This window comes from Periplaneta americana, chromosome 7 (assembly GCF_040183065.1).
Source record: "Periplaneta americana isolate PAMFEO1 chromosome 7, P.americana_PAMFEO1_priV1, whole genome shotgun sequence".
NCBI lineage: Eukaryota > Metazoa > Arthropoda > Insecta > Blattodea > Blattidae > Periplaneta > Periplaneta americana.
The window spans coordinates 9,810,702-9,835,799 of record NC_091123.1 but is presented as its reverse complement, the minus strand read 5'-3'; the positions used below and the strand labels follow the sequence as shown (position 1 = coordinate 9,835,799).

General features: G+C 35.5%; 1 protein-coding gene across 1 annotated transcript in view; it reads right to left on the bottom strand.

Annotated features, from left to right (window-relative positions):
* Nucleotides 1-2,579: 2,579 nt before the first annotated feature.
* Nucleotides 2,580-25,098, bottom strand: part of Cad74A (cadherin 74A) — a 64,920-nt gene continuing 42,401 nt past the window's right edge. Inside the window, exons 17-26 of the mRNA XM_069830285.1 lie at nt 24,603-24,729; nt 23,174-23,349; nt 21,726-21,846; nt 19,339-19,508; nt 18,262-18,346; nt 14,238-14,539; nt 11,846-12,033; nt 9,890-10,013; nt 8,287-8,411; nt 2,580-3,914 (exon numbers count right to left, since the gene is read on the bottom strand). Of these exons, the coding sequence (XP_069686386.1) occupies nt 3,698-3,914; nt 8,287-8,411; nt 9,890-10,013; nt 11,846-12,033; nt 14,238-14,539; nt 18,262-18,346; nt 19,339-19,508; nt 21,726-21,846; nt 23,174-23,349; nt 24,603-24,729 (1,635 nt within the window). The 3' untranslated portion in view covers nt 2,580-3,697. The remainder of the gene's footprint in view (nt 3,915-8,286; nt 8,412-9,889; nt 10,014-11,845; nt 12,034-14,237; nt 14,540-18,261; nt 18,347-19,338; nt 19,509-21,725; nt 21,847-23,173; nt 23,350-24,602; nt 24,730-25,098) is intronic.

Below are 25,098 nucleotides of genomic sequence, written 5' to 3'. Positions count from 1 at the left end.
AGCAGAAAAAAGTGTCATATTCGAGTGGACACGGTATTTACCAATGTGCAATTGCCTCTTTGTTGTTATTTTAAAATCACGATTGGGAAATGACGTAATATCACTTCTCTGGCATCCCATTCTGCCTTACTTAGTGAAAGTTCCCACAAGTTAGTTGCAGATTCGTAGCAGTAGTGACTTGTCTGAGAACTGTATTACATAACACCACGAGTCATCAGGAATACCTTCCACACAGATTTCTCAGTTCAAATGTACCACACAAACTGTATTACCACAAATTCACTTTTGTTCTGTTTTCGGCTTATTGTGGTCCAGCATCAACGTGAATTTCCAATAACACAGAGCACAGAATATATCTGACCTCACTTTCCCACACACAAATTAATATCTTCGAAAATAGGAAAGTTGCAGCATTACACGAACAGTACGATCAAGTAACACTACATATTTTCAGTTAACTTCACCTTCTTCCTACATAAAACTAATTAGTCCTCAAGCACACTGATGTAAAATGGAAAAACGAAAATTGTTCAATATGGCTTCATGTTGAAACGTGCAACACAGAACTAAAATCAAGGGAAGACTTTATTTTTTTATTCGTGTTTCTTAAATACTCCAAGATGTAAGGCAGACATGTGAAAGTTTCAGCTCATTTGGGGTGCAAATTCTGCTCCTATTGTGCAGTGAAATGTTACCCTTTTTAGTGCCTAAGCTGGAGGAATATATGGACAGTCTGGGACACAGAATAGCAAACTCGGTCTTAAGCAATACTGTTAAGGAAAACAAAAAAAGACTCACTTAAAGAGAAGAGAATTAAAACAAAACAAAAGTTTAAAAAGCAATGAAGCATGGTAAAATCATCGGGTTAATGGCTGCAATGTTACATTAGGAAAAGATATAATCTTACATGCTGAGGACCAGGTACTATTAGTAGACTCTGAAGGCAACTTACAAATTGCAGCTCACCAACTAATTTAACTGTACAAAAACAGAGAAACGAGCATTTCAACTATATAATAAAATCTATGGGAATTCACGAAAATAGCATTCAAAACGTAACAATTTGAACTAAATGGAAAAAGTGATTTATTTATTACGGTAGAGTTAAGGTACTCATCTACCCTTAATTTTTAATTTTCCTTCAAAGATTTGATTCCTTTATTTTTATGTCATCTGAAAGTTTGAACTTTCTAGTTTTCAAAAATATATCAGTTCTGTCTTTATAAATGTTTGGTTAATTAATTAGCTGAGTTTTTATTGATCGGAAGTACCCTTTCTTTAAACCGGAAGTGCAGTTTTGCAAGTGTCAATCCGTCACTTTCTGTCAATTTTTCATATTTTTCGTGTCATAATTTGAATTTGATCGTAGTGTTTGACTGTTTTGTTTTCCATACAGTCAGGAAGCTGTGTGTTTCGTTTTCTTTTTTTCATACTCTCAGGATATAGATGATTTTTTCTCCATGTTCAGTTTCACAGCATTTTACAACACTAATGTTAACACAAAGTGCAATTAAAATTGAGATACTGTATTTTAATCATTCCTGCACCAAAATGAAGCTGATTAATGTAGCTAAATGCCAAATTACAAACAGTGTCCTTCTGCTTAAGAAAGTTAATTTAAAGCCCCAAGATCTTAAATTTTTATTTTTATGTTTGAAATTTTCATAAAATGAAATTACATTTTTCCTCAATGGGATAAGATAGGGAAAAATTGTTTTCACAGCTTATTCTGTGTTCTTTTAGAAGTAAGACAGTGAAACAAATTTTGTTCTAACATAAAAATTGTGGGCCAAGGACTAAAACAAACGAATTTCAGTTTTCGCTTTAAAAAACTGCCTCCTCCCTACCCTCCAAAAATATTTGAGGGGTTTATATTCTATGAAAATCCTTAATTTTGTGTCAAATAATGAGGGAAAAAGAGTTTTTTAAGAACTGGATAAAAATTGCAAATTTATCTCCCAAAGGAAGATAAGTACCTTAAGGCCAAGAGGCCTTCTCTTTCACACTACCAGTAGCAAGACAAAAACAAAAGCAGTTAGTAATATTGAACTATAAGAGAATTTCAGTATTTAGAAATATTGATTTCGACACACGAAAGTGAAACTCATTTAAAGTTTCAAAAGTATAATCAAGTAATAACTAAACAATATTTTGGAAAACAAATGGTGACAAGTACTAAATATACAGTACACAATATCCCAGCTGAAACACACTCCACTTTGGGTGTGAAGAAAACAAGAAGCAGCACAAATGAGGCGCCTTGAGAGGATTACGTGGAATCACAAGACCACACAAGCAGAGGAATAAAAACATCCGTCACATAGCAGGAACCTCCAATATTGTGAATAAGATTCAGGTATATCAGAAAAATATGAAACATCACGTAATCAGAATGCCACTAGCAAAATAAAAGGCATTCGATTACAGAAGGAGGAAACTGGCAGACCAAAACCAAGATGGAAGAACCAATTTTCACCTAAAGAGAACAATAAGCTATAAATCTAAACCTAATCAAGTTCATGAAAATAGTGGTGATGGTGTTTCTGCTGCTGCTGCTGCTGCTGCTGCTGATGATGATGATGATGATGATAATGATGATGATGATGATAATGATTATGACGATGATAATGAAGACATTTAGATCTTATTTTAACTGTCACCAAGAAAGTAAAAAAATAATTAAGTCATAAAGTTAAAAAAAATATATATATCCACTAAAGGACTGCATACCATTATATGCCCATACAGAAGATTTCCTCACAGACAATGTACCACAAATTTTTATGGAGAGACTGAAATTTGAAACTATGTATGTACAATCTTTTCGAAGCTAAGTACATAAACATAACAATGTTGTAATACCTTCTGATTCAAAGGCTGCTATTCAGGCAACAGGAACATGCTCAAGAATAGAAAGAATTTAAGAAAAACAAACAATTATTTTTACAAATCGAATAACTACGCAACAATACAACCCTACAATAGACTGTAGCCCAGTGTGGGGTAGACAAAAATATGGCAAATCAAACAAGAAATGGAAACAATCACTTTAACTGTAATGTCAAAGTTCATTATTCTTATAAGAAACTATATGAGAATGAAAACTCTAAAAAGAAGCAGATTACCGGTATTCACAGTCAATTAATTCCTGTAATATGTCTATTGCTAACTTCAGAGCAATTACAGACCGTGACTGTCTGGGTGGTCATCTTCACCACCATCCAAATTATCTGTTTTGTTCGAAGAAGAGGAGATGGAAAAGAAACACCTGAGCACATGTCAAACTTTGAAAAAATATTGTGAAATTGTTAATATATACTGAACTGTATGAAGACTAATGACTTCCATTGTTAAATTCTGTGCATTACAGTCATGTTATAATTTAATTGCATCTGAAAATAAATTAGAATTGTGCAATGAGAATATCACATTTTGTGTTATGTAACTGTATCAGGAAAAATAATAAAGAAGCCATCTTGAACATGATTTTCCACGTCAGTTTCAACAAAATCACTATTAGCAGTTGCCAACATCTACAGGACCTAGGCAAGAACAGTGTACCAGCAACATTAGATTATAAATTAATCACACCAGAAGTTGCCAAGAGTCTTGAGGTGGTTTGTACTGAAGAAATATGACTTGCTATAATACAAAGATTTTTGTTTCTTCTAGATTTGTCCATATGTCGTTCGTAGCATTATCTGGTCGGAAAGCTGTGGTAGGACATGTTGTCGTGTCCTGGAGGCAAGACAGGTCCGTCATGGGCCCACTCATACATCCTTGGTCCTTCAGAAATGGCAGATGGAGGTGTGATGATCATGGTGGGGGGCCCTGTGCCTGGCAAGTAGCCGATGCTGGACACCGGCACCCTCGAGCAGTCACGCAGCAAGCATCTCTTCGTCTGCCGCTTATACCTGCAGTACAAAGTACAACCGAATTCCATCTGCGAGTCTGTTCCAAATTCCTCAAAGGATAATGACAGTAAACGAGACAGAGTGTATGTAAAGAAGGCAATATGAATAAAGAAGTGAAACAAACACCTGTTGATAGCAGTAGCGGCCGGTGATCGAAATCCTCGGTGAGGCCAGATGCAACTACATAGTTTAAGTGCTTCCGATAGGAAATGTTTGTTTATGATATTAATTATTATTGTTATTATATTACTAATATCATTATTACTGTATTATTATTATTATTATTATTATTATTATTATTATTATTACTATTATTAGTCTATTCTTATTACTATCAATGAAAAATAATAATTTCACTCACCAAATAAGCTGTTATGCTGTGAGTTTCAGTGATTGTTTCAGTGTGATGAAGCAACCCATATTATGTGTTGAAATTCCCCTTTCTTTCTTTTCTTTTTATTTTTTTCCTTTAACAGCAACAAACAAGGCCAAGAGAAGTCTATTTTGCCTCACATTACCACATAACCATTTATGTTGTCCATACCAGGATGCAATAGAAACTCGCGTTTTAAGATTATGTGTCAGAAAAATTGCCAGCGATGTCGTAGGTATTTCGGTAGTCTCTCTCTTTATTTAAAACTTCCTTTCTTTCAGTATTATTTCTTCTCGAAAAAGGACACTCTAACAATGAATTAACTTTCCAGCATTATTTCTCTCATTTGTTTCTGTTTATATTTTCCCGAAATATATAACATTGGCCCAGATTCACTACTGTACTACGAAGTACAATAGTAGAACACCCTCGCTTATGTCATAAACTAAGACATAAGGGAAGAGAATAGAGTGGGTCTCTGCCTGCCAAAGAACTGGAATTTTGTTATTTATGGCCTAGTTAGGAAAACAAGTCACCATCACTATTCCCACCCCACTCTACCCTTGAGGCCGGCCCATGGATGGGACGAGTGAAACTTGACCAGGCCAGCCAAATTGTGCCTCAGCTACAACGTTTTAAGCGTAAACTCAAAGCCCGCGAAAGGACATGAAATGCATTCACAGACCCGGCACGGACGATTCTGGCCTCAGGAACAAATTTTACTGCAAAACAGGTCTACATACATCACAAGCCAGACCCGGCACGAGCGATCCCGGCCTCAGGAACAAATTTTACTGCAAAACAGTTATATATACATCAAAATTTTCAAATGCTTCTACAGCGATATATGCTTCATTCAAATAACTACTATATTATATAAAAACACAAAATTTGATTTCAGTTAAGCCAAGTGACTGAGGCCCGGCCTCACTTGCCTCAGTCAATCAGTCGCCACTGGTTGATAGGTGCATAACTAAATATGCTGCATATTTTCACATAGAACTAAGTGTGGGAAAAGGAGAATACAGCATGGATAACGGAACAAGGAGAACAAGGGGAATATAACAGTGGAACACCAAAATTCAACATGGAAAAATTCATCTAAAGATTTAAAATTAATTCTACATACTTAGACTTGAACAAACAAAATTTGATAACACAATCACAAGGGAAAAAATGGAACTCTCTGCATCATAATACACAGTTAATTCCCGATTTACCACGAAAATCGTCTGTAGCTGCATTTAGATTGGCAACAGGCCATGATTGTTTGGCCAAACACCTGCATAGAATTGGAATATATCAGTCCCCTAACTGCCCATTGTGCAACTCAAACCAAGAAATGGATTCAGGACACCTCAAAATCTGTGCTTCAGTGGCTGACCATGATAATATCTTTGAAAAATATTGGAGTGCAAGAGGTAAAATGACTTCATTGTCAAATGCCTGGCATTAGAAAACAACAACAACAACAACAAAATTAATTCCTGATCTACCTCGAAAGTCCGCTGTGCCATGTTCATATTGCCTCAGTAAACACCTTAATCGAATCGGCTCATTGAATTCTCCTAAATGCACAAAGGAAGAGGATATGGACATGCAACATTGGAAAATTACGAATCTAGTGACAAAGGATGTTACGTCCAAATACTGGGCAGCAAGAAGAAAGGTAATTTCACTCTTAAATCCTGAGCATTAGATTAACACATACACAAACAGGTGCAGGATAGTGACGCATTACATGTCCCCCTTTTCATCCTCATAAAGTCGCCATTTTCTCTGCTTTAAGAGCCCTATATAAAACAAATATTGTAGCATAGCCCTTTTCAGTATGGGATGTACTAACTGATTCATGTTGCTGTACACATAAATTTTTCTTACTAGTAGAAATAAGCCTACATGAAGTAATGCAAATAGTCAAAATATTAATACCATAGACATACAATATTACTACTACTTACTGGCTTTTAAGGAACCCGGAGGTTCATTTCCGCCCTCACATAAGCTCGCCATTGGTCCCTATCCTGTGCAAGATTAATCCAGTCTCTACCATCATATCCCACCTCCCTCAAATACATTTTAATATTATCTTCCCATCTACGTCTCGGCCTCCCCAAAGGTCTTTTTCCCTCCGGCCTCCCAACTAACACTCTATATGCATTTCTGGATTCACCCATACGTGCTACATGCCCTGCCCATCTCAAACGTCTGGATTTAATATTCCTAATTATGTCAGATGAAGAATACAATGCGTGCAGCTCTGCGTTGTGTAACTTTCTCCATTCTCCTGTAACTTCATCCCTCTTAGCCCAAAATATTTTTCTAAGAACTTTATTCTCAAACACCCTTAATCTCTGTTCCTCTCTCAAAGTGAGAGTCCAAGTTTGACAGCCATACAGAACAACCGGTAATATAACTGTTTTATAAATTCTAACTTTCAGATTTTTGGACAGCAGACTAGATGATAAAAGCTTCTCAACCGAATAATAACAGGCATTTCCCACATTTATTCTGTGTTTAATTTCCTCCCGAGTGTCATTTATATTTGTTACTGTTGCTCCAAGATATTTGAATTTTTCTACCTCTTCGAAGGATAAATCTCCAATTTTTATAGTTCCATACAACACATTTTATTTATTTTAGCTATCAGATCAGGAATAGATTATATCTTGATTAACTAATTTAAAAGTTTCTACTAAATAAAAAAATCAAAGTAGTAATCTCATAGAAACTTGCTGTTGTTACCTAATGCTAAGTTCTTGGCAATAAAGCCATTAACTATTACGTCTCCAATGTAGGAGAGTGATAAGCAAAAATAATAACCATTTTAACATAGGTACCATATTTTTATGTTACAGAACATAAAACATGTTAAAAATAGTATTAGAAGTCGATTTCCAATTGAAGATTTCCTCGGATAAAGGATGTAACATCAAAGTAATGAAATGTGTGACTTGGATGGAAAAAATAATTTTGAAGCATTCATTCAATAGCTAAAATAAATCTGTATCCTTAATTAGTCAAACAGTTCTGCTAGTAAATATAGTCCTAACGAAATATGCCCCTGAAATTATTTTCTTTTCTCTTAACACGTGTATTATAGATTTGTTGGTCCCCTAATTCTGAGGAGGCCTTCAAAATTATGTATTGAAGAAGAACTTATTCAAATTATGAAGAAGAGAAAGAAAATGAAGATGTTGAAGACTAGAAGTGATGACTAAAATAGGATGTTGCTAAAGACTGGAACTGAAAACTTGAAAAATAGCTTTACATTTGAAAGTTTTAAAATATTTTCATAATATTTTCAAAGTGTAGGTCTTATTAATTGATGTAAAGATTAATTTTTAGTCCTACGGAATTTATCTGTTATGGTAATAATGGTTATTAGAGCAGAAAAATTCGTTCCAGCAATTCTTCTATATACTGTGGAATCCCGGCCACCAAGTCACTCAATTGAGTGCAGTCCTTGTATAATGGCAGTTGTCGAATATGAAGTCAGGCCACAAAGAGAAAAACACTGGAGGAGGGTGATTTAATCCGGTGTTGTGGATTGAATTTCAGCATAGCTCAGTGGCTAGAGCACTTGATACGTATAACCAAGGACCTGGGTTCGATCCCCGGTACTGGAGCGAATTTTTGTCCTCTAATAACCATATTAATTGAGATATTTTTATTTTTGCATACAGAACATCTGAAAACTTGGTGTTATATTATATTCGTGGTCGAACTTATACTAGGTACGGACCAATACAGTAATATGTAATATAAATGCTCCAACATACCCAGTATAATTTAGCCAACACATGGGCAAGAAGCCTCAAAAAATTAATTTGTACTGAGTATATGGTAAGACAGCTACAAAAGCAACTGAAGTTCAAGGTGAAACCAAGTGAAGTTGAAATGTGGCCTTAAGACAAAGCACATGATTGAACACCCAAAAAATGAAACAGTTCCTGGTCATTGAATTTTGACTACAACTGTATTCTTATGGATATTTACCTTCCATACAAGCAGCACGTGACTATTCCCGCTATAAGGGCACCTAATCCTATGAAGCACGCGATTGCCAGCACCCACAGCTGGATCCAGGAGGCCTCTGCCTTGGCAATGAGGGGTGCACACCGCTGAAAACAAACCAGTGTCAGGTAACTAAGAGCTCCATGCAGTCATGGTGCAGTATATTTCAAGTCATAAAATTCTAGGAAAAGAATGCTGCGAAACTTTATACAATATATATATATATATATATATATATATATATATATATATATATATATATATATACTACACTTGTACAATGACATATAAAAACGAAGAAACCTCAATCCACTTCATATAAGAGTAAAGAAGATTGTAAGGTTTTTGAGAAAGTCCATTGTATTTCCAATGATAGGTCCAACAGAAAAGCAGATATTATTGCTATTAATACTAGCATATTAATAGATAACATCATAAAGTGGTGATCTTAGATCCAACTGTATGCTTCGAAAGAGATAATCAACAGGTCACACAAATAGACTGTGAAAAGAAAGATATTCATGAACCATGCCTTTTGTTGTTAAATACTCTATTCCTCTTAGAAGCTGGACTGTCATTGGTCTATTATTTGACGCAAGAGAATGTGTACCAGAATTTACATACAAAACCTTTAAAGCCTGGATTTAAATTTTGCAACTTCAATAAAATTGTCATTCAAATATTAAAGAATTCAGTTCAAATTCCCAATCACCATTTATATTTTAATCGTAATTAAAAATTGTTAACAATTCAATTATACAGGGTGTTTCCGAGGTGGTGTTACAAACTTTCAGGGATGATGATGAAGGGCACATGTATCAATTTGAGATAAGGAACCTTGGTCCGGAAATGACCGAGTCGAAAGTTACAAGTAAAAATAGTTGTGTGGAAATGAAATAATTTTATTCTTCTGTACACCTTATTTATGTGTATTCATCTGTACATCTTACACATACTGTATTCATCTGACGTTGTTTACGTTGTCTACTTACAGTATTCCATTCAATGCGCTGTCTGAGGGGTGGGGACAGGAAACTACACTAAAGCAATGCAGATAGCGTAATGTGTAACGGACATGGTCGGTCCTGATATGCACGTCTGTAGACAGCAGTGTATGTGTATAAGTTGCAGTGTCCAGTCGATCAGTCCTAGTGAAATGGAAGAACACGAGAGCGGAAGAAGCAGACCTGATTTTCGAATACGGATGAACCAATGGGAACAGTAGACAAGCTCACAGATTGTATCGGGACAAGTACCCACGTAGGAGATATCCGGCCCATACCATTTTTCCACAATTGTTCCAAAGGTTAAAGGAAGGAGGGCACGTGGTGCCAAATTACAATTCCATTTCCACACAACTATTTTTGCTTCTAACTTTCGACTCAGTCATTTCCGGACCATGTTCCTTATCTCAAATTGATACATGTGCCCTTCACCATCATCCCTGAAAGTTTGTAACACCACCTCGGAAACACCCTTATATTCACTATGTATATAGAAATGTTGGCTTTCTGGATTCTTGGTCACTGCTGGTATAGGGGCAGATGATTTGTTTTCAATAAATCATACTACTACTAATAGTTACCTGGACAGCTTCCACGTTGTACTTGTTATAGATTTCGTTAAGGTCCTCATTATTCGGATCTTGAAGCAAGGACTGCATGTCGTTGAGGTCATAGCTCTCCTTGCCAACCAACTGGAAACAGGAGCTGAAACAACAAGCCACACAACTGTTAGAGTTGAGATCTCGTCACACAAACATGAATTTGGTCTAGGTAGCCGGCAAGCATATTAGCTTTCCAATATCGTTGAGTGATTCATTTATTTATTTTCTGCCAATATCGAGAGTTTTCCTATACAGAATATGTTCATTCTTTAATATGGCGTTTTTTCCACTGTAGATAATAGTATTGCTTTCTGTCAAATTAGTTGAATTAAGTATTTAAATCAGTACCTACTTAACAACTTAATGCTATGAATGAATACAACTGTAAATAACAGAATTAGAACTTCATAAATACATAGCAAAGAGTACAAACAGGTCTCCTACACATGCTAAGAAAAGTGGCAGTAGCATTGTTCCATATAACCACAAAGCATGATTGCTCTATGGAACACCTCTTCAGATTCAACTGGCCACACCACCAGAAAACCAGGATCAATACTCAAGACTACCTCCCACACTGCAAGGAGATTGATACCACCAAACAAGCAAGATGACATCCAACTGGATTATACTGGGATATAAGAGGGATGATGAAAATACACACCTCAATCACCATTAGAAAACAGCAAGAACATATTTTAAGGGGAGCATAAATTTATAAATGAAGTATAAATAAATAATTCTCAGCGAAATCACAAACTATAATATATTCATTTTGAGATAGATTTTCTTTCAGATGTCGCAAATAGGCAGATTGTTGAATAGTGATAAATGAATGCCTTAAAAGTTTTGGTAAACTCTCAAACAAATTGAATAATTTCAAGGGAAAAATTGTTCCGGGGACAGGTATCGATCTCGGGACCCTTCACTTAGTGCACGAATGCTCTACCGACTGAGCTACCCCAGGAACTGTACACGACACCGTCACAATTCTTCCCTTTATATCCACACAACTCAAATGGGCTGACAAGGCGCCAGAAACCCAACTCTGAGTGCACACGAAGGGTCCCAGGATTGATACCCGGCCCCGGAACAATTTTTCCCTTGAAATTATTCAAGCCTGCTTCACAGGGAATTTCTACCTGAAAGCCAGATTTGCATCTCAAACAAGTCATCTAAAAATTCTTGTAATGGTTTTCAGTACAGACTTATTTTATTATCAATCTGCATTCATTTTTGAAAGCCACATTTTCAAGACTGTTTACCTCAAAAGGTCTTCAAACTTTATAGCTCTTAGAAGCTGGATGATGTAAGCCTGTAGCATTATATTTTTGATCACTACTCCTAATCCCATTAAGATTACACTCTAAAAGTTTCAGGTTTTGTAGTTTGTAACAATACTGAAAACATTTTTCTTTTTTTTTTTCAAAATTAAAAAAAAAACACTATCTCACAAATTGTTTTGAAAAAAAGTATTTTGATTTCTTCAATTTGTTCTTGTATTACTAACGATAGTCAAGTGGCATAACGAATTGAAATTCGTGAAATTCCCTTTAAAATGATATGTAAAACAACTCTGTAGGACTTACAGAATCGGAGTTATTCAAGATCGAAAACATTAGTGCAAACGAAAAAACTTGTTTTTTTTTTTTTTTCTGCAGATTTTGAAAATGAATTACATCAAAACCTAACAAGATAACAATTTTTCTAAAAATATATTTTAATAATTTAGACTTTCAGGAAGAAGGACTTCTCTGAAACTTTCATAAAAATCTGAGGAGGTCAAGTTGACTGACTGGTTGGTTTGACGTGGAATGACCTAAATGTTTTATTTTTTAATTTCTCAGTGTGGCTTGTCCAGGAATTGCCCAAACAGCCCACATATTTCTTATTTTTCTCATAGACAGTGAATCATGTGGGCAGTTGAGTGCTCACCTGGTACTGCTGAAGTCCAGGCTGCCGTCCTCCTTGGCATAGAACTGCGTGTCGTAGATGTTGAGGCTGACAGGCAGCAGCAGTGCTCGCTCCACCTCCTTCTGGAAGGCGGTTAGCATGCGACGCACGTCAGTGGGCGGCTTGCTGAACACGAACTTGAGCAGGTCACGGTCTCGCAGCACAAAAATCTATACACATAAAGCAGAATTATGCATATAACAACTGCGGGCAAGTCTGACTCTCAGAGTCACTTGTATCGTCATTTCTCCACCCTCACTCCAATTACAAACTCAGAGGCGTCATTTATGGGGGTTTGGGAGCAATTCCTCCCCTCCCCCGAGTTTAAGATTAAACAAATTAATAACTGAGTAGTACTATTAAAGAAAAAAAAAATGTGAGACTTGCATTCTTAATATTAAAATATTTTATAAACACGCTTAAAAAACAAAAAACAAGCTTGTTAATGACTTTGCTCAAGCGAAACCAAGGCACTATTTTTCTTCTTCTTCTTTCCCCTTTACGGCTTTGGACTTCCTCGGCCAGTTGTGATCTATTTCTTGTGCTTTACCCTATCTTATGTTAATCTTTTTTTTCTGTAAGGTCTTTCTTCTATCATTTACTAACTTTTCTGTGTATCCTTCCCATTCTATTCTCAGCTGTTCTCTTCCTCAACCCACAGTCTAGTATATACAGTCGCGAAGCTCAATACGTAGTAAATATCCAAACATTAGATAGTTGCTCACACTAGGATCACTAATATCGCCTCATTACAGGCAATGCAAAATAGAACCGTCACAGTCTATTGTTTCTAGCACCCTCAAAACTCAAGCTTCGTGACTGTATATAGTAGGCTGTGCTCTACCTGTAACTACTGTACAAAATCTGTTAGGAGAGATGTCATTAATTTTGTCTAATTGCACCCTCTTTAAAGTGGTAGTTTCTCTTATACAAACGTAATCAAATTCCGCACACAAAAAATATATCCTACCTGTAACTTCTGTATGAAGTTTCATAAAAATCTGTCAGATAGGAGATAAATTATTAATTTTCTAAATGCACCTCACTAAAGGGTTAGTTCACGTAATCAGAGTCTGTACACAAAAAATATATATGTTACCTGTAAGTTTCATAAAAGTTTGTTAGATAGGGCAGAAATTATTAATTTTGTCTAAATGCACCCTCTATAAATGGGTAGTTCCTCTTATACAAACACCATCAGAGCTTGTACACAAAAATATATGCTACCTGTAACTTGTGTACAAGTTTCATAAAAGTTTGTTAGATAGGGGAGAAGTTATTAATTTTGTCTAAATGCACCCTCTATAGATGGGTAGTTCCTCTTATGCAAACACCATCAGAGCTTGTACACAAAAATATATGCTACCTGTAACTTGTGTACAAGTTTCATAAAAGTTTGTTGGATAGGAGAGAAGTTATTAATTTTGTCCAGTTAAATTTGTGTTCTGACCAACTGTGCATTGGTTTTGAAAAGAGATAAATAGATTTGATTTTAAAGTGAGATGAATACATTGGTTTTAAAGGGAGATAAATGTATTCATTTTAAAGTGAGATGGACACATTGGTTCTAAAGGGAGACAGATGAATTCATTTTAAAAGAAGACGGACAGATTGGTTAAAAGGGAGATAGATGGATTTGATTTTAAAATGAGATGGATTCATTTGTTTTAAAGTGTGATAAAAGTATTTATTTTAAAGTCAGATCCACACATTGGTTTTAAAGGAAGATAGATGAATTCATTTTAAAGAGAGATGAATAGATTGGTTTTAAAGGGAGACAGATGAATCAATTTTAAAACATATTGGTTTTAAAATGATAATCTTTGGACAAACTGTGAGGAAGAACTATCATGGAAGTCGATCGATTCAGCACCACGCAAACATAAGTGATGCCCTATTTACCAAGATAGTGATGATGATGAAAAGGGAATTGTGGAGAATGCTGATGGAGTGACGAGGAAAAATGGCAGAATCCGGTGAGAAACCCTCACAACCACAAATGTATCTCCACCATTGTCGAGATTTGAATGCAGTTGTGCAATCGTTGTAAGGAAGGATAGATTTGTAACCTTTAGTAAAACGAGAGAAGTGATTGGTCTTGACTCAACATTGATGGTGAAATGGTCCCTCAAGAGAGGAGTTTCAAATATTTATAAGCTTAATTTAGCCATTACCTTGAGTGGGAAGATCAAACCAATTATGTGACTGGGAAAGAGTGGAAAGCTTTACATTTTATAATGCGAACACTCAAAAAGGTGAGTGTTAGATTCAAGGACTTAGCATACGGTTCTCTGGTTTGCCCGTTAATGGGACGGTATGCTGGGATCCACATAGAGTAAAACAGGTCGCCTTGAAAGAGTACAAAAAATTATACCTTGACTGTGGTGGTCACTTCCTTGCCAGCGATGTCCGTGTTGTTGGCCGACACCTGCAGATCAAAGAACCCATCCACAAAGCCCACCATGCTGCTAGCTGTGCGGAGCTCTCCTGTCTTGTTGTCAAGGCGGAATACTGCGCTGTGATTGGCTGGTACAGGCACAGTATCGATGACAGATGGCGCCAGTGAGAAGAACGTGGAGTTGATGAGCCTGTATGTCATGGGCTGGGAGTCTGAGTCAACGTCCACAGCCTCGAGAGTCAGCAGTGACGTGTCCACCGGGACATTCAGCCGCACCCCTGCAAACAGGCAGACGAGCATTGCTTTTAGGATGGGTTCTGAAGAACAGCTGTCAAACTTGCCTCACATCTCTCTTCACTAAACAATGCAGCTATTCCATGTGACTGGAAATCAGCTATAGTGGTACCCATACATAAAGGTGGAAATAAATTAGATGTCGGAAACTACAGACCGATTAGCCTTACATCTGTCGTATGTAAAGTCATGGAGCATTTGATATCGGATTATATTCGTCATGTTCTAAATGCGAAAGACTGGTTTTACAACCGCCAGCATGGTTTTAGGGAAGGCTTCTCATGTGATAGTCAAATTACGTCGCTGGTTCAGGATCTAGCTGAAGAGGTAGATAGAGGCGGAAGAATCGATGCAGTTGTGATTGACTTTTCGAAAGCATTTGATTTGGTGCCACATGACATATTAATAGATAAGTTAAGTAGGCTAGGAATAGATAAAAGAGTGGTGCTATGGATCCAAGAATTCTTAAAAGGTAGAACCCAGAGAGTTAGAGTAGGTCATGAAATATCGGAAATTGGAAATATAAGTTCAGGAGTGCCACAGGGCAGCGTTCTGGGTCCATTACTCTTTATAATATACGTAAATGACCTATGCCAGGATATTACATCAAATGTGAGGCTATTTGCAGACGACTGCATTATCTATAGAAAGATTAGAAATAATTCAGATGTAGATGCTATTCAAACAGACTTGAATAACATTTACAACTGGGCGTTAAAACATAGGATGAAAATAAATGGTTCTAAAAGTAAATCTATAACATTTTGTAAAACCCGAGAGGAAACTAGTCTAAATTACGAATTCAGTGGTGTTGTAATTCCGCAAGAACAATGTTGTAAATACCTAGGAGTGTATTTAAACTCCAAACTTTCTTGGGGAGAGCATGTTGATAATGTTACAGGCAAAGCATGGAGGGCACTTCACTTTATTATGAGAATCTTGAGAAAGGCTAGCCCCAAATCGAGGGAAATAGCATATCTAACATTAGTGCGACCGTTAATGGAATACGGAACTACGTGTTGGGATCCCTATAGAATATATCAGATAAATTCCTTAGAAAGAATCCAGTATAGGGCAGCTAAATTTGTTAAAGGTAAAAGAGAAGATGGGAACGATACGATAAAAGAACTTAAATGGGAAACTTTGGAAAACAGACGTAGGAAAACTAGAATAACATCATTGTATAGAGCACATCTAGGTCAGAAAGCATGGGTAGACATAACGGCTCGGTTAGAAAAGCCAACATACTATGGTAGGAACGATCATGATTTTAAAATCAAATGTAGGAAACAGAAAACGGATGTAGGTAAATTCTCATTTTTAAATAGAACTATAAATGATTGGAATGACCTACCTGCAGCGGTCTTTGAGGGCTGTCCTTCCTTAAGGAGATTCAAGAATAATTTAAAGAGTTGTGTATAAAGTGAAAATTAAAATTAAGGTGACATTCAACATTTAATTTTTTAAGGTGGCATGTATTTATCTAGCCTGACGAGTTTACTTCCTTGGTTTGAATTGTAAATTATTTAAAAATAGCGTGTAAGAGGGCCTTAGACTAGAAATGTTTAGTTTAAATGTAGTTCTGTTTATAAGTATGCATAAGAATGCAATTATTTGACTTATTTGAACTGTTGTATAGTGAAGCGAGGTGAGTCAGTGAAGTTATGGTTTTACAGTGCAGTGAACAGTTCCGATCAGTGATAATTTATAGCGTCAATGAAATGTGTTCTATAGTGTCAGTGAAATGTGTTACAGAGTGTCAGTGAAATGTGTGCTAAAGTGTCAGTGAAATGCGTCATAGTGCCACTACAGGGAATGAGATGAGAGTAAAGTGAAAGACTATTGAAAATTATGTAGGACCTATACATAATTATGTAGGTTGTGTTGTAAAATTAGGTGTTTTATTTTATGTTTTATTATTATTGTGTTAAATTGTATTGTGTATTCTTATTGTATTGTGTATAAAATTGTATATGTGTTGTAAATTTTATTATGTATTGTAAATTTTATTGTGTATTGCTTATCATTTTAACTGTGTATTGTTAATATTGTATATACCACTGCCACCGGGTGCTTGCCCACTTGCAGTGTAAATAAATACATACATACATACTATTGTCTACCTCTCTCTGTTACAGTTTGCCTCTCTCGTCATTACTCTGCCTATCTGTTCGTGTTACTGTCACTATCTACTACTCTTTATATTACTCTATATTATGTTTTCCTGTCTGTCTCTCTCTTTCAAGATTTCATAAAATTCTGCAATGTTGAATTCTTTACATTTTGATGAAAGCTTGATATTTATGACCCGCCACGTAATTTTTCCTTGGTAATATCACACCAAAAGTGTTAAAGGTTGTTTGTTAGGACTTAACTCTGTCTAGGGTTACGAGACATCCATAATTAGCAGGACATGTCCATATTTTGAAGATCTGTCCTCCCATCCGTATTTATTTTTGAAAATGTATTAAATGTCCACATTTTTATAAAAAGTCCTAATCACCTGATTTTTAATGCACGAATTTCAAAACAAGTCTGAATCAAATTCAAATTATATTAAAAAAAATGACTTTGGAATATAATTTATGTAGAACCAAATAGCTTGAAAATGTAGAAACAGTACAAAAAGTTAGCAATTATAAGGAGATCCTTGACTGAATTTCCATAGGTAAAACATAAGTGACCTTCAAACTGTGGGTTAGACACTTTGAACCTGTGATTTTGGGTTTTCTGATCTGTTTCCATGTGAATGCTTCCACATGTGTTCTCAAAATGAAATCCGAATCTGATTTTTTAATTCTGTTTTTACTTTTCTTACGTGTTTTATTTCTTGGAAAAGTGCATTGCAGGCTACAAATCTATTTCACTTATCTCTTAATCTTTTCGTAACGCATGATGATGATGATGATGATGATGATATATATTTAATCATGGTAGTATATGAGTGATTGTGGTAATGATAATACATAAGAAGAAAGAAAGACAGAAACAAAGAAAGAAGAAAAGAAAGAATGAAAGAAGAAAAGAAAGGAAGAAAGAAAGAAAGATAGAAAGAAAGAAAGATTGAAGGAAAGAAAGAAGGAAAGAAAGAAAGAAGGAAAGATAGAAAGCAAGAAAGAAAGAAAGAAAGAAAGAAGGAAAGAAAGAAAGAAACAAACAAACAAAGAGAGAAAGAAAGACAGAAAGAAAGGAGGAAAGAAAGAAAGAAAGAGAGAGAGAGAGAAAGGAGGAAAGAAAGAAAAAAGAAACAAACAAACAAAACAGAGAGAGAGAAAGAAAGAAAGAAAGAAAGAAAGAAAGAAAGAGAGAAAGAAAGAAGGAAAGAAATACAGAAAAAAGAAAAAAAGAAAGAAAGAAAGAAAGAAAGGAAAGAAAGACAGAAAAAAGAAAGAAAGAAAGGAGGAAAGAAAGAAAGAAAGAAAGAAAGGAGGAAAGAAAGAAAGACGGAAAAAGAAAGAAAGAAACAAACAAACAAACAAACAAACAAACAAAAAACAAAGAAAGAAAGAAAGAAAGAAAGAAAGAAAGGAGGAAAAGAATCAAAGACACAAGCAAGCAAATAAACAAACAAGACTTCAACACAAGGAAATGAGAGTAACCAAAGAACCTTTCACAATAGTCTTTGTCTACCACAAACGTCACTTGAATTCGAACCTAGGTCTCCAGCGCGTAAAGCTGTTGAGATGTGTGCAACTTCCGCACTTACCAATAGTGATGTTGTCTTTCGTAAACACAGGATTGTTGTCATCTATGTCTTCTACCAAGATCTTCACTTGTCTTTCAGATGGATCCTGTAAAATATGAGAAAAATATTATCATTATTATTGCTAACCAGCATGAATGAATATGGATATCTGTGCACAGTAACAAAAGTACAAATGCACTGGCCAAGGAAGACCCCTCAGCACCAATGTAATCTTAATCTAAAGGCAGTTTGCTACATGAATGATATTCTTATGTGTGTTCCTTTTGTACTACAAATTCCTACACAGAACTTCCAAAATTAAATTACAGAGTAGTCTTTTGTTATAGATGAACGTAATATCACAAAATTTGAATATGGGAGCTAAAATTATACAACTGCACAACCTTAACAATAGATGTTATGTCATAGTCTATAAAAATGTTTCAAGTAGCTTCAAATACCTTAAAAACAATATAATTTGCATACTTCCACTCGGGAATGAGTTTTGGAATAATATTCTGGGAAAATTCTACAGACAGTAACAGTATATTCCTACTACGAAAAAGAGTAATTTCATTAGAATAATAGTAGGTGCCAAATCTAGAGAATCGTGTAGGACTATTTTAAAAAAACTACAAATAATGTCCATGGCTTGTCAGTATATTTTTTCATTAATAAACTTCCTCGTATGTAATCATGAAAACTTTGTAACTAATTCAACAGTTCATAGTATAAATACACGTTAAAAAAATGACTTTCATACTCCATCGGCAAGTCTATCGTACTATCAAAAAGGAGTGCGTTATATAACAGTAAAAATTTTTAATATCCTCTCTATGGAATAGAAAATCAAACTCAAAACATAAGATATTTAGTACCTACCAGTACTATAAAGATTTTTTTGACATGTTCCATATTCTAGCTGTGAAGTGATGTACGAATACCATGGAATGTAAATAAATACAATACAATACGAATTAAAGAAAATGTCCTGTATGATAATCCTCCAATCAGCAACACAATGACTTTCTTGTCCCAGCATTAGTTTCGTGGTTAACATAAAGCAGAATAAAGCACACGTGGTGCTAGCCTTTATACCTGTCTGTTGTATTGCTTCCTCAAGCTGAGGGGAGTGGCAGACTTCTTGAAGCACTTGACAGTGAGCAGATGCTCTGCTGCAGTCTCCCGGTCCACCCTCCTGGCCACGGAGATCATCCCCTTGTTGTCTGCTGTACGGTTGATAGCAAACAGTCCATCTTCATTGCCATCTGAAAAGGAACAAATGACCTTCATGTTCAACTGTTCAAGAAGAGGAAGCATTGGCAAAAATGTTTGTCCCTTCTGCAGCCAGAAAGAAGACACGATGAACATAATATTAGTATGTCCAAGAAGTTATCACTTAAGGAAATTATTTATAGAAGAGAAAATTCTGAAGCTAAACAACAGAACAGCATATAAATATTATGCAGAACTGTACGGGGAAATAACTTGAAAAAATTAGGTAAATTTCTACTTATAGTTAAGGTGAGATGGCAAGAGAAAGTCAAGTTATAAACTTAGGACTGTTGTAGGTTATAAATAAAATGTTAGAAGTTTCGTTTTCGAGCTGTAGGAATGACTAGTGAGGGTAATGAAAAATGTTTTAGATTTAATAAAGATTACAAGTGTCAACTGGTATGAAGAGTAGGCCTATTATATATCGTCGTGTGAATGCAAGAACTAGGTAACTCGAAATTTGCGTTTTTTAGTTACCTCTTTTAGAGCATAGCAAAAATCGTACAAAATGTAATGCAAGAACTAGGTAACTGATCGAAAGATACCAGCGACATCTATTTTCCAATATAACAAATGGGTAAATGAAAACGAGACATATTCCTTAGTGCAATACATAAGTAAATAGGCAATGTCATAAAATACGAAAAATCAAGTTACCTAGTTCTTGCATTCACACGACGATATTATATACAGGGTGCAAGGGAATCTATTATATTAATACACAGAGATAATAGATGAAGTCAATATGAACAAGTTTTGTCAAGTAAGTTTTTTGATACGTCCAATAGTTTGGAGAGCATGAAATGTAAGGTGTTGCAACATTGTAATGCTACTTGAGACGTTTTTGTTCACATTCTCTTCTCGCAAGTTTTGAGGAATGGATGATTACTCTCACCTGTACTGCGAAGCAATGACCTCAAGGAGCATTACATTGTTGCAATGCATTGCATTTCGTACCGGTACTCTCCAAACTATTGTGCATATCAAAAAACTTATTTGACAAAACTTATTCGCATTGACTTCATCTATTACGTCTGTGAATTAATGTAATAGGTTTCCTTCCTTCAATTTTTAAATTGAATTTTATTGCAATACTTTAGAGAGGGTGCCTGAGAAAACAGGAATGTAACAGAACAGCCATTAACTTGTTTAATGACAATTTATATGATATTGCATTAACTTATATTATGTTACATTGTATTATATTTTATTTGTATTGCAATTTACAGTAGAACTCCAATTATCTGAACACCAAATATCCGGATCAATTTTAGGGAAATTTATAAATTGTTTATTCAGGAACAGAAAATACTTTTCTTTACTCCAAAAAACTGTGTAATATGTTGCAGAACGTTTTGTGCAACTACAAGGCTTGAAACCCCAGTTTACATGTAGTTCTACAGAAAAGGTCAATTAGAAATCCTATTTCTGGCCTCATTATCTATGAAAAGGCGAAAATGTTCGCTGATTTTCACTTGTGATCCATTCATCCAGATTTCTGCATATCTGGATCATCCCAATCTCCAATTAGTCTGGACGGATAATTGGAGTTATAATGTAGTATTACTGTTGTTGTATTTTCTAAAGTATTATTTTATATTAGATTTAAATTGTTATTCTTTTATTTCCACTAATACTGTATATTGTTATCTTGTCATTTTGGCAAGCTGTAAATTCAGGAGGTTGTTTTGTAATACAATAAACTTTATACATTATATTAAATAGGTTCAACTGTTCGACTGCAGTTCCTAAGTTTGATATTGAAGCAAACCGTTCTGACAGGTAAGTTATGGAATCAGCTGTGGTGAAATCTAGGGGGTAGTACGGGTTTCTGATGCAGATATGGGAAGGGAATGAGGCTCCGAGCTTATTAGGTACTCTACTGAGAGTGGAACCTGGATCTGTCAGGGCTGAGGCATGATTCCTGCTTGTAAATATCGTATTCATGAATACCACCCGTGCCACTTGTTGGACTTGGACAATCATATAGCATGCACAATGGGCCAGTGTAAGCCTAAGTACAAGAATCTGTCCTGGGTTCAGTCCTCGAAAAACCAAGCCAAGTCAAAGCAAGCCAGTACATGTACACTTATAAAATTTATTGCCTTGAGAAATAGACCACTGATAGATATTGCTATTATTATACTGAGATGAAATTGATTACTGGAAACAAGAATAAACTTGGAGTAAGCATAGGAAAACCATCTTACATGTGATGAGGTAGTCTATCATGCTGTTTTCACCAATGTCTTCGTCCACTGCTTCCACAGTCCCCAGTTCCGTGCCCACCTCCACCTCCTCCTGCACTGTCAAGACCTGTGGGTCATCATCCTGCATTCATAGAAAACAACACATAATAGAGAGAAGGCAAAGGACAGTCAATTTAGATAATGTGAATAAAAATAAAATAAAATTCTAAATCACAATATGACATGTCATAAACATCCAAATACTAGTTGTAACATTATTTTTTAAAATGTTGTTGTTGTTTCCATTGCTCGTGGAACTTGGATTTCCTACATTCTCCTATGGACGTCCCAGTAATAATTTGTAAGCTAAGATGGTTTGTCAGCATCAGTCTTAGACATTAATTAGTAATTATAATGTAAACACAGAATAAATATCGGAAATGCCTGTTATTATTCGGTTGAGAAGCTTTTGTCATTCAGTCTGCTGTCAAAAAAGCTGAAAGAATTTATAAAACAGTTATATTATCAGTTGTTCTGTATCGTTGTGAAACTTGGACTCTCACTTTGAGAGAGGAACAGAGGCTAAGGATGTTTGACAATAAGGTGCTTAGGAAAATATTTGGGGCTAAGAAGGATGAAGTTACAGGAGAATGGAGAAAATTACACAATGCAACACTGCACGCATTGTATTCTTCACCAGATGTAATTAGGAACATTAAATCCAGATGTTTGAGATGGGCAGGGCATGTAGTAAGTATGGGCGAATCCAGATATGCATATAGAATGTTAGTTGGGAGCCCAGAGGGAAAAAGACCTTTGGGGAGGATAATATTAAAATGGATTTGAGGGAGGTTGGATATGATGAGACTGCATTAATCTTGTTCAGGATGGGACCGATGGCGAACTTATGTAAGGGCAGCAATGAACCTCCGGGTTCTCTAAAAGCCATAAATAAGTAAGAATCATATTCAGAGACTAAGAGAAAAGCAGAAAATAGGAAAGATAGAGAATGCTGGGTTTGCAGTGAAAGACCTGCCTTTGGGCAGAAAACTATGAATGAATGAATAAATGAATAAATGAATAAATCAATGCACTGACTAATTGTCTTAAAGCTTTGAAGGGTCAAAAGTAAAAACTAGGAACAGAATTATCAAAATTTCTGGATAATCATACCTTCTATTCAACTGATAAATTATATGTGTTTGTAAATTGAATTAATGTGCTTGTTATGTATTGTATATTATTGTATAACTTTTGACTTGTTCCACATCTCAAAGTTTCAATGCTAATGTAAGATCTATGGAATACATTAAATGAAATGAAATGAAAATGAGACATCATAATATGAATGGATGTCAAACTTGCTCATCATTTCTTGGTGACACAGCATTGCACCCATGAGGTGTTTTTGGATAGATTTCTAAAAATGTATCTAATACTTTCAACATGTAGATTCGTTGCACACATACCAGAGCCCTCTGGAAGAGTGGCTTGTGGTCGTCGATGTCCAGCACGTGTACTTGAAGCACCCTGGTGGCTTGCTGGGGAGAGTCGCCATGATCCTGCACTACTATGATGAGGGTGTAGTTCTCCTTCAGCTCACGGTCCAGCAGCTTTCGAGTGGATATGAGTCCCGTGTCACTGTCTGAACACAAAATCATAAAATAAGCGAATTATTCTATTTACAGAAGACGTACTATACTGTCACTCTACTGAAACTTACAACAAACGATATACAACAGTTCGAGTTCCAATAAAGTACCTATGAGTGTGCCAGGTTAATATTAATTAGCCAATCTTCAAAAAATATAAAATACAATATATCAGGACTGTCACTGGGCAGTAACCTGCACACAAGTTTCAGTGTCACATTGTTGACAAGTAACTCCAACTGTTAGCACAACCATAAAGCACTAATAGATGCTATAGAGTTAACAACAACGGAAAAAGAAATAATAATAGCATTATGTTTCTATGGTGACAAGTGATTAATAAGTATAATAGAGCAGGCCATGAAATGTGCAATAAAGCAATTTTACTTCATGGTAATCAGAAAAATATATTCTTTTCATGTGCAAAACTGTTTAGAAAACCCCTACTTATGGTTACAGGAATAAATAAAAAACATATACAATGAAATAAAACTACATTTCAGTCCTACTACATTTCAGCAGATGCATTAGCAAAGAAGGTCAGCACTGCTACTTACAGACCTGTTACTAAATCTACGTATTACTCTGTGAAAAGATTTATTAAATCTACATACTTAGACTTCAACAAACAAAATTTGATAGCACAATCACAAGGGAAAAAATGGAATTCTCTGCATCATAATCCACAGTTAATTCCCGATTTACCACGAAAATCGTCTGTAGCTGCATTTAGATTGGCAACAGGCCATGATTGTTTGGCCAAACACCTGCATAGAATTGGAATATATCAGTCCCCTAACTGCCCATTGTGCAACTCAAACCAAGAAATGGATTCGGAACACCTCAAAATCTGTGCTTCAGTGGCTGGCCATGATAATATCTTTGAAAAATATTGGAGTGGAAGAGGTCAAATGACTTTATTGTCAAACGCCTGGCATTAGAAAACAACAACAACATTTCAGTCCTACATTTACTTTATAAGACATAACATACAGTATTTGACACTGTATCCAATGTTTAACAGTACTTACTCAATACTGTTAAGTCTGCTACAAGAAGATGGATTTTCATTACTCATCATAAAAAGCGACTGTGGAAAAGTAACACTGCAAAATATGAACATATCACTTAACAACTTCTTATGTGGGGGTGAGGGTCCCGGTAAACGACAGGATTTTCATAAAGAAAACTAAAATAACTGTCATAACAATCTTATGTAGAGAAAAAATAGGGAAAATGAACTCACCAATATTGAAGGCCAGTGCATCCAATCCATCATCCAGGAACTTGTACGAAATTCTGCCATTTGGTGTATTGGGATCATCTGGGTCTGTAGCCATCACTTGAAAAACAGGAGAACCAATTGAAGAATTCTGAAAGATAATACAAACACATCAGAAGGCAGCTGAGGACCTACCACCGATTCACTGTAGGTTTCAGCTCAGTCAAGTGCAATCGATTTGTATGACTTTGTTTAAAAGGGAAGTAAAGCCAGGATCCCAACTAACAGACATTTGGCTTTGGCTTTGGCACATCACGAAGGATGGATATAATAATGCTGCTGTACATTAACTTACACTTTGTTTAAGATAATTACCACCACTGGAAATTAAATATAAAAGACTTTTTTTTATTGACAAACATTCTAAACGAATAACAATAATAATAACAATAATAATAATAATAATAATAATAATAATAATAATAATAATAAACAACTAGGATAATGGAATTTAGTCACC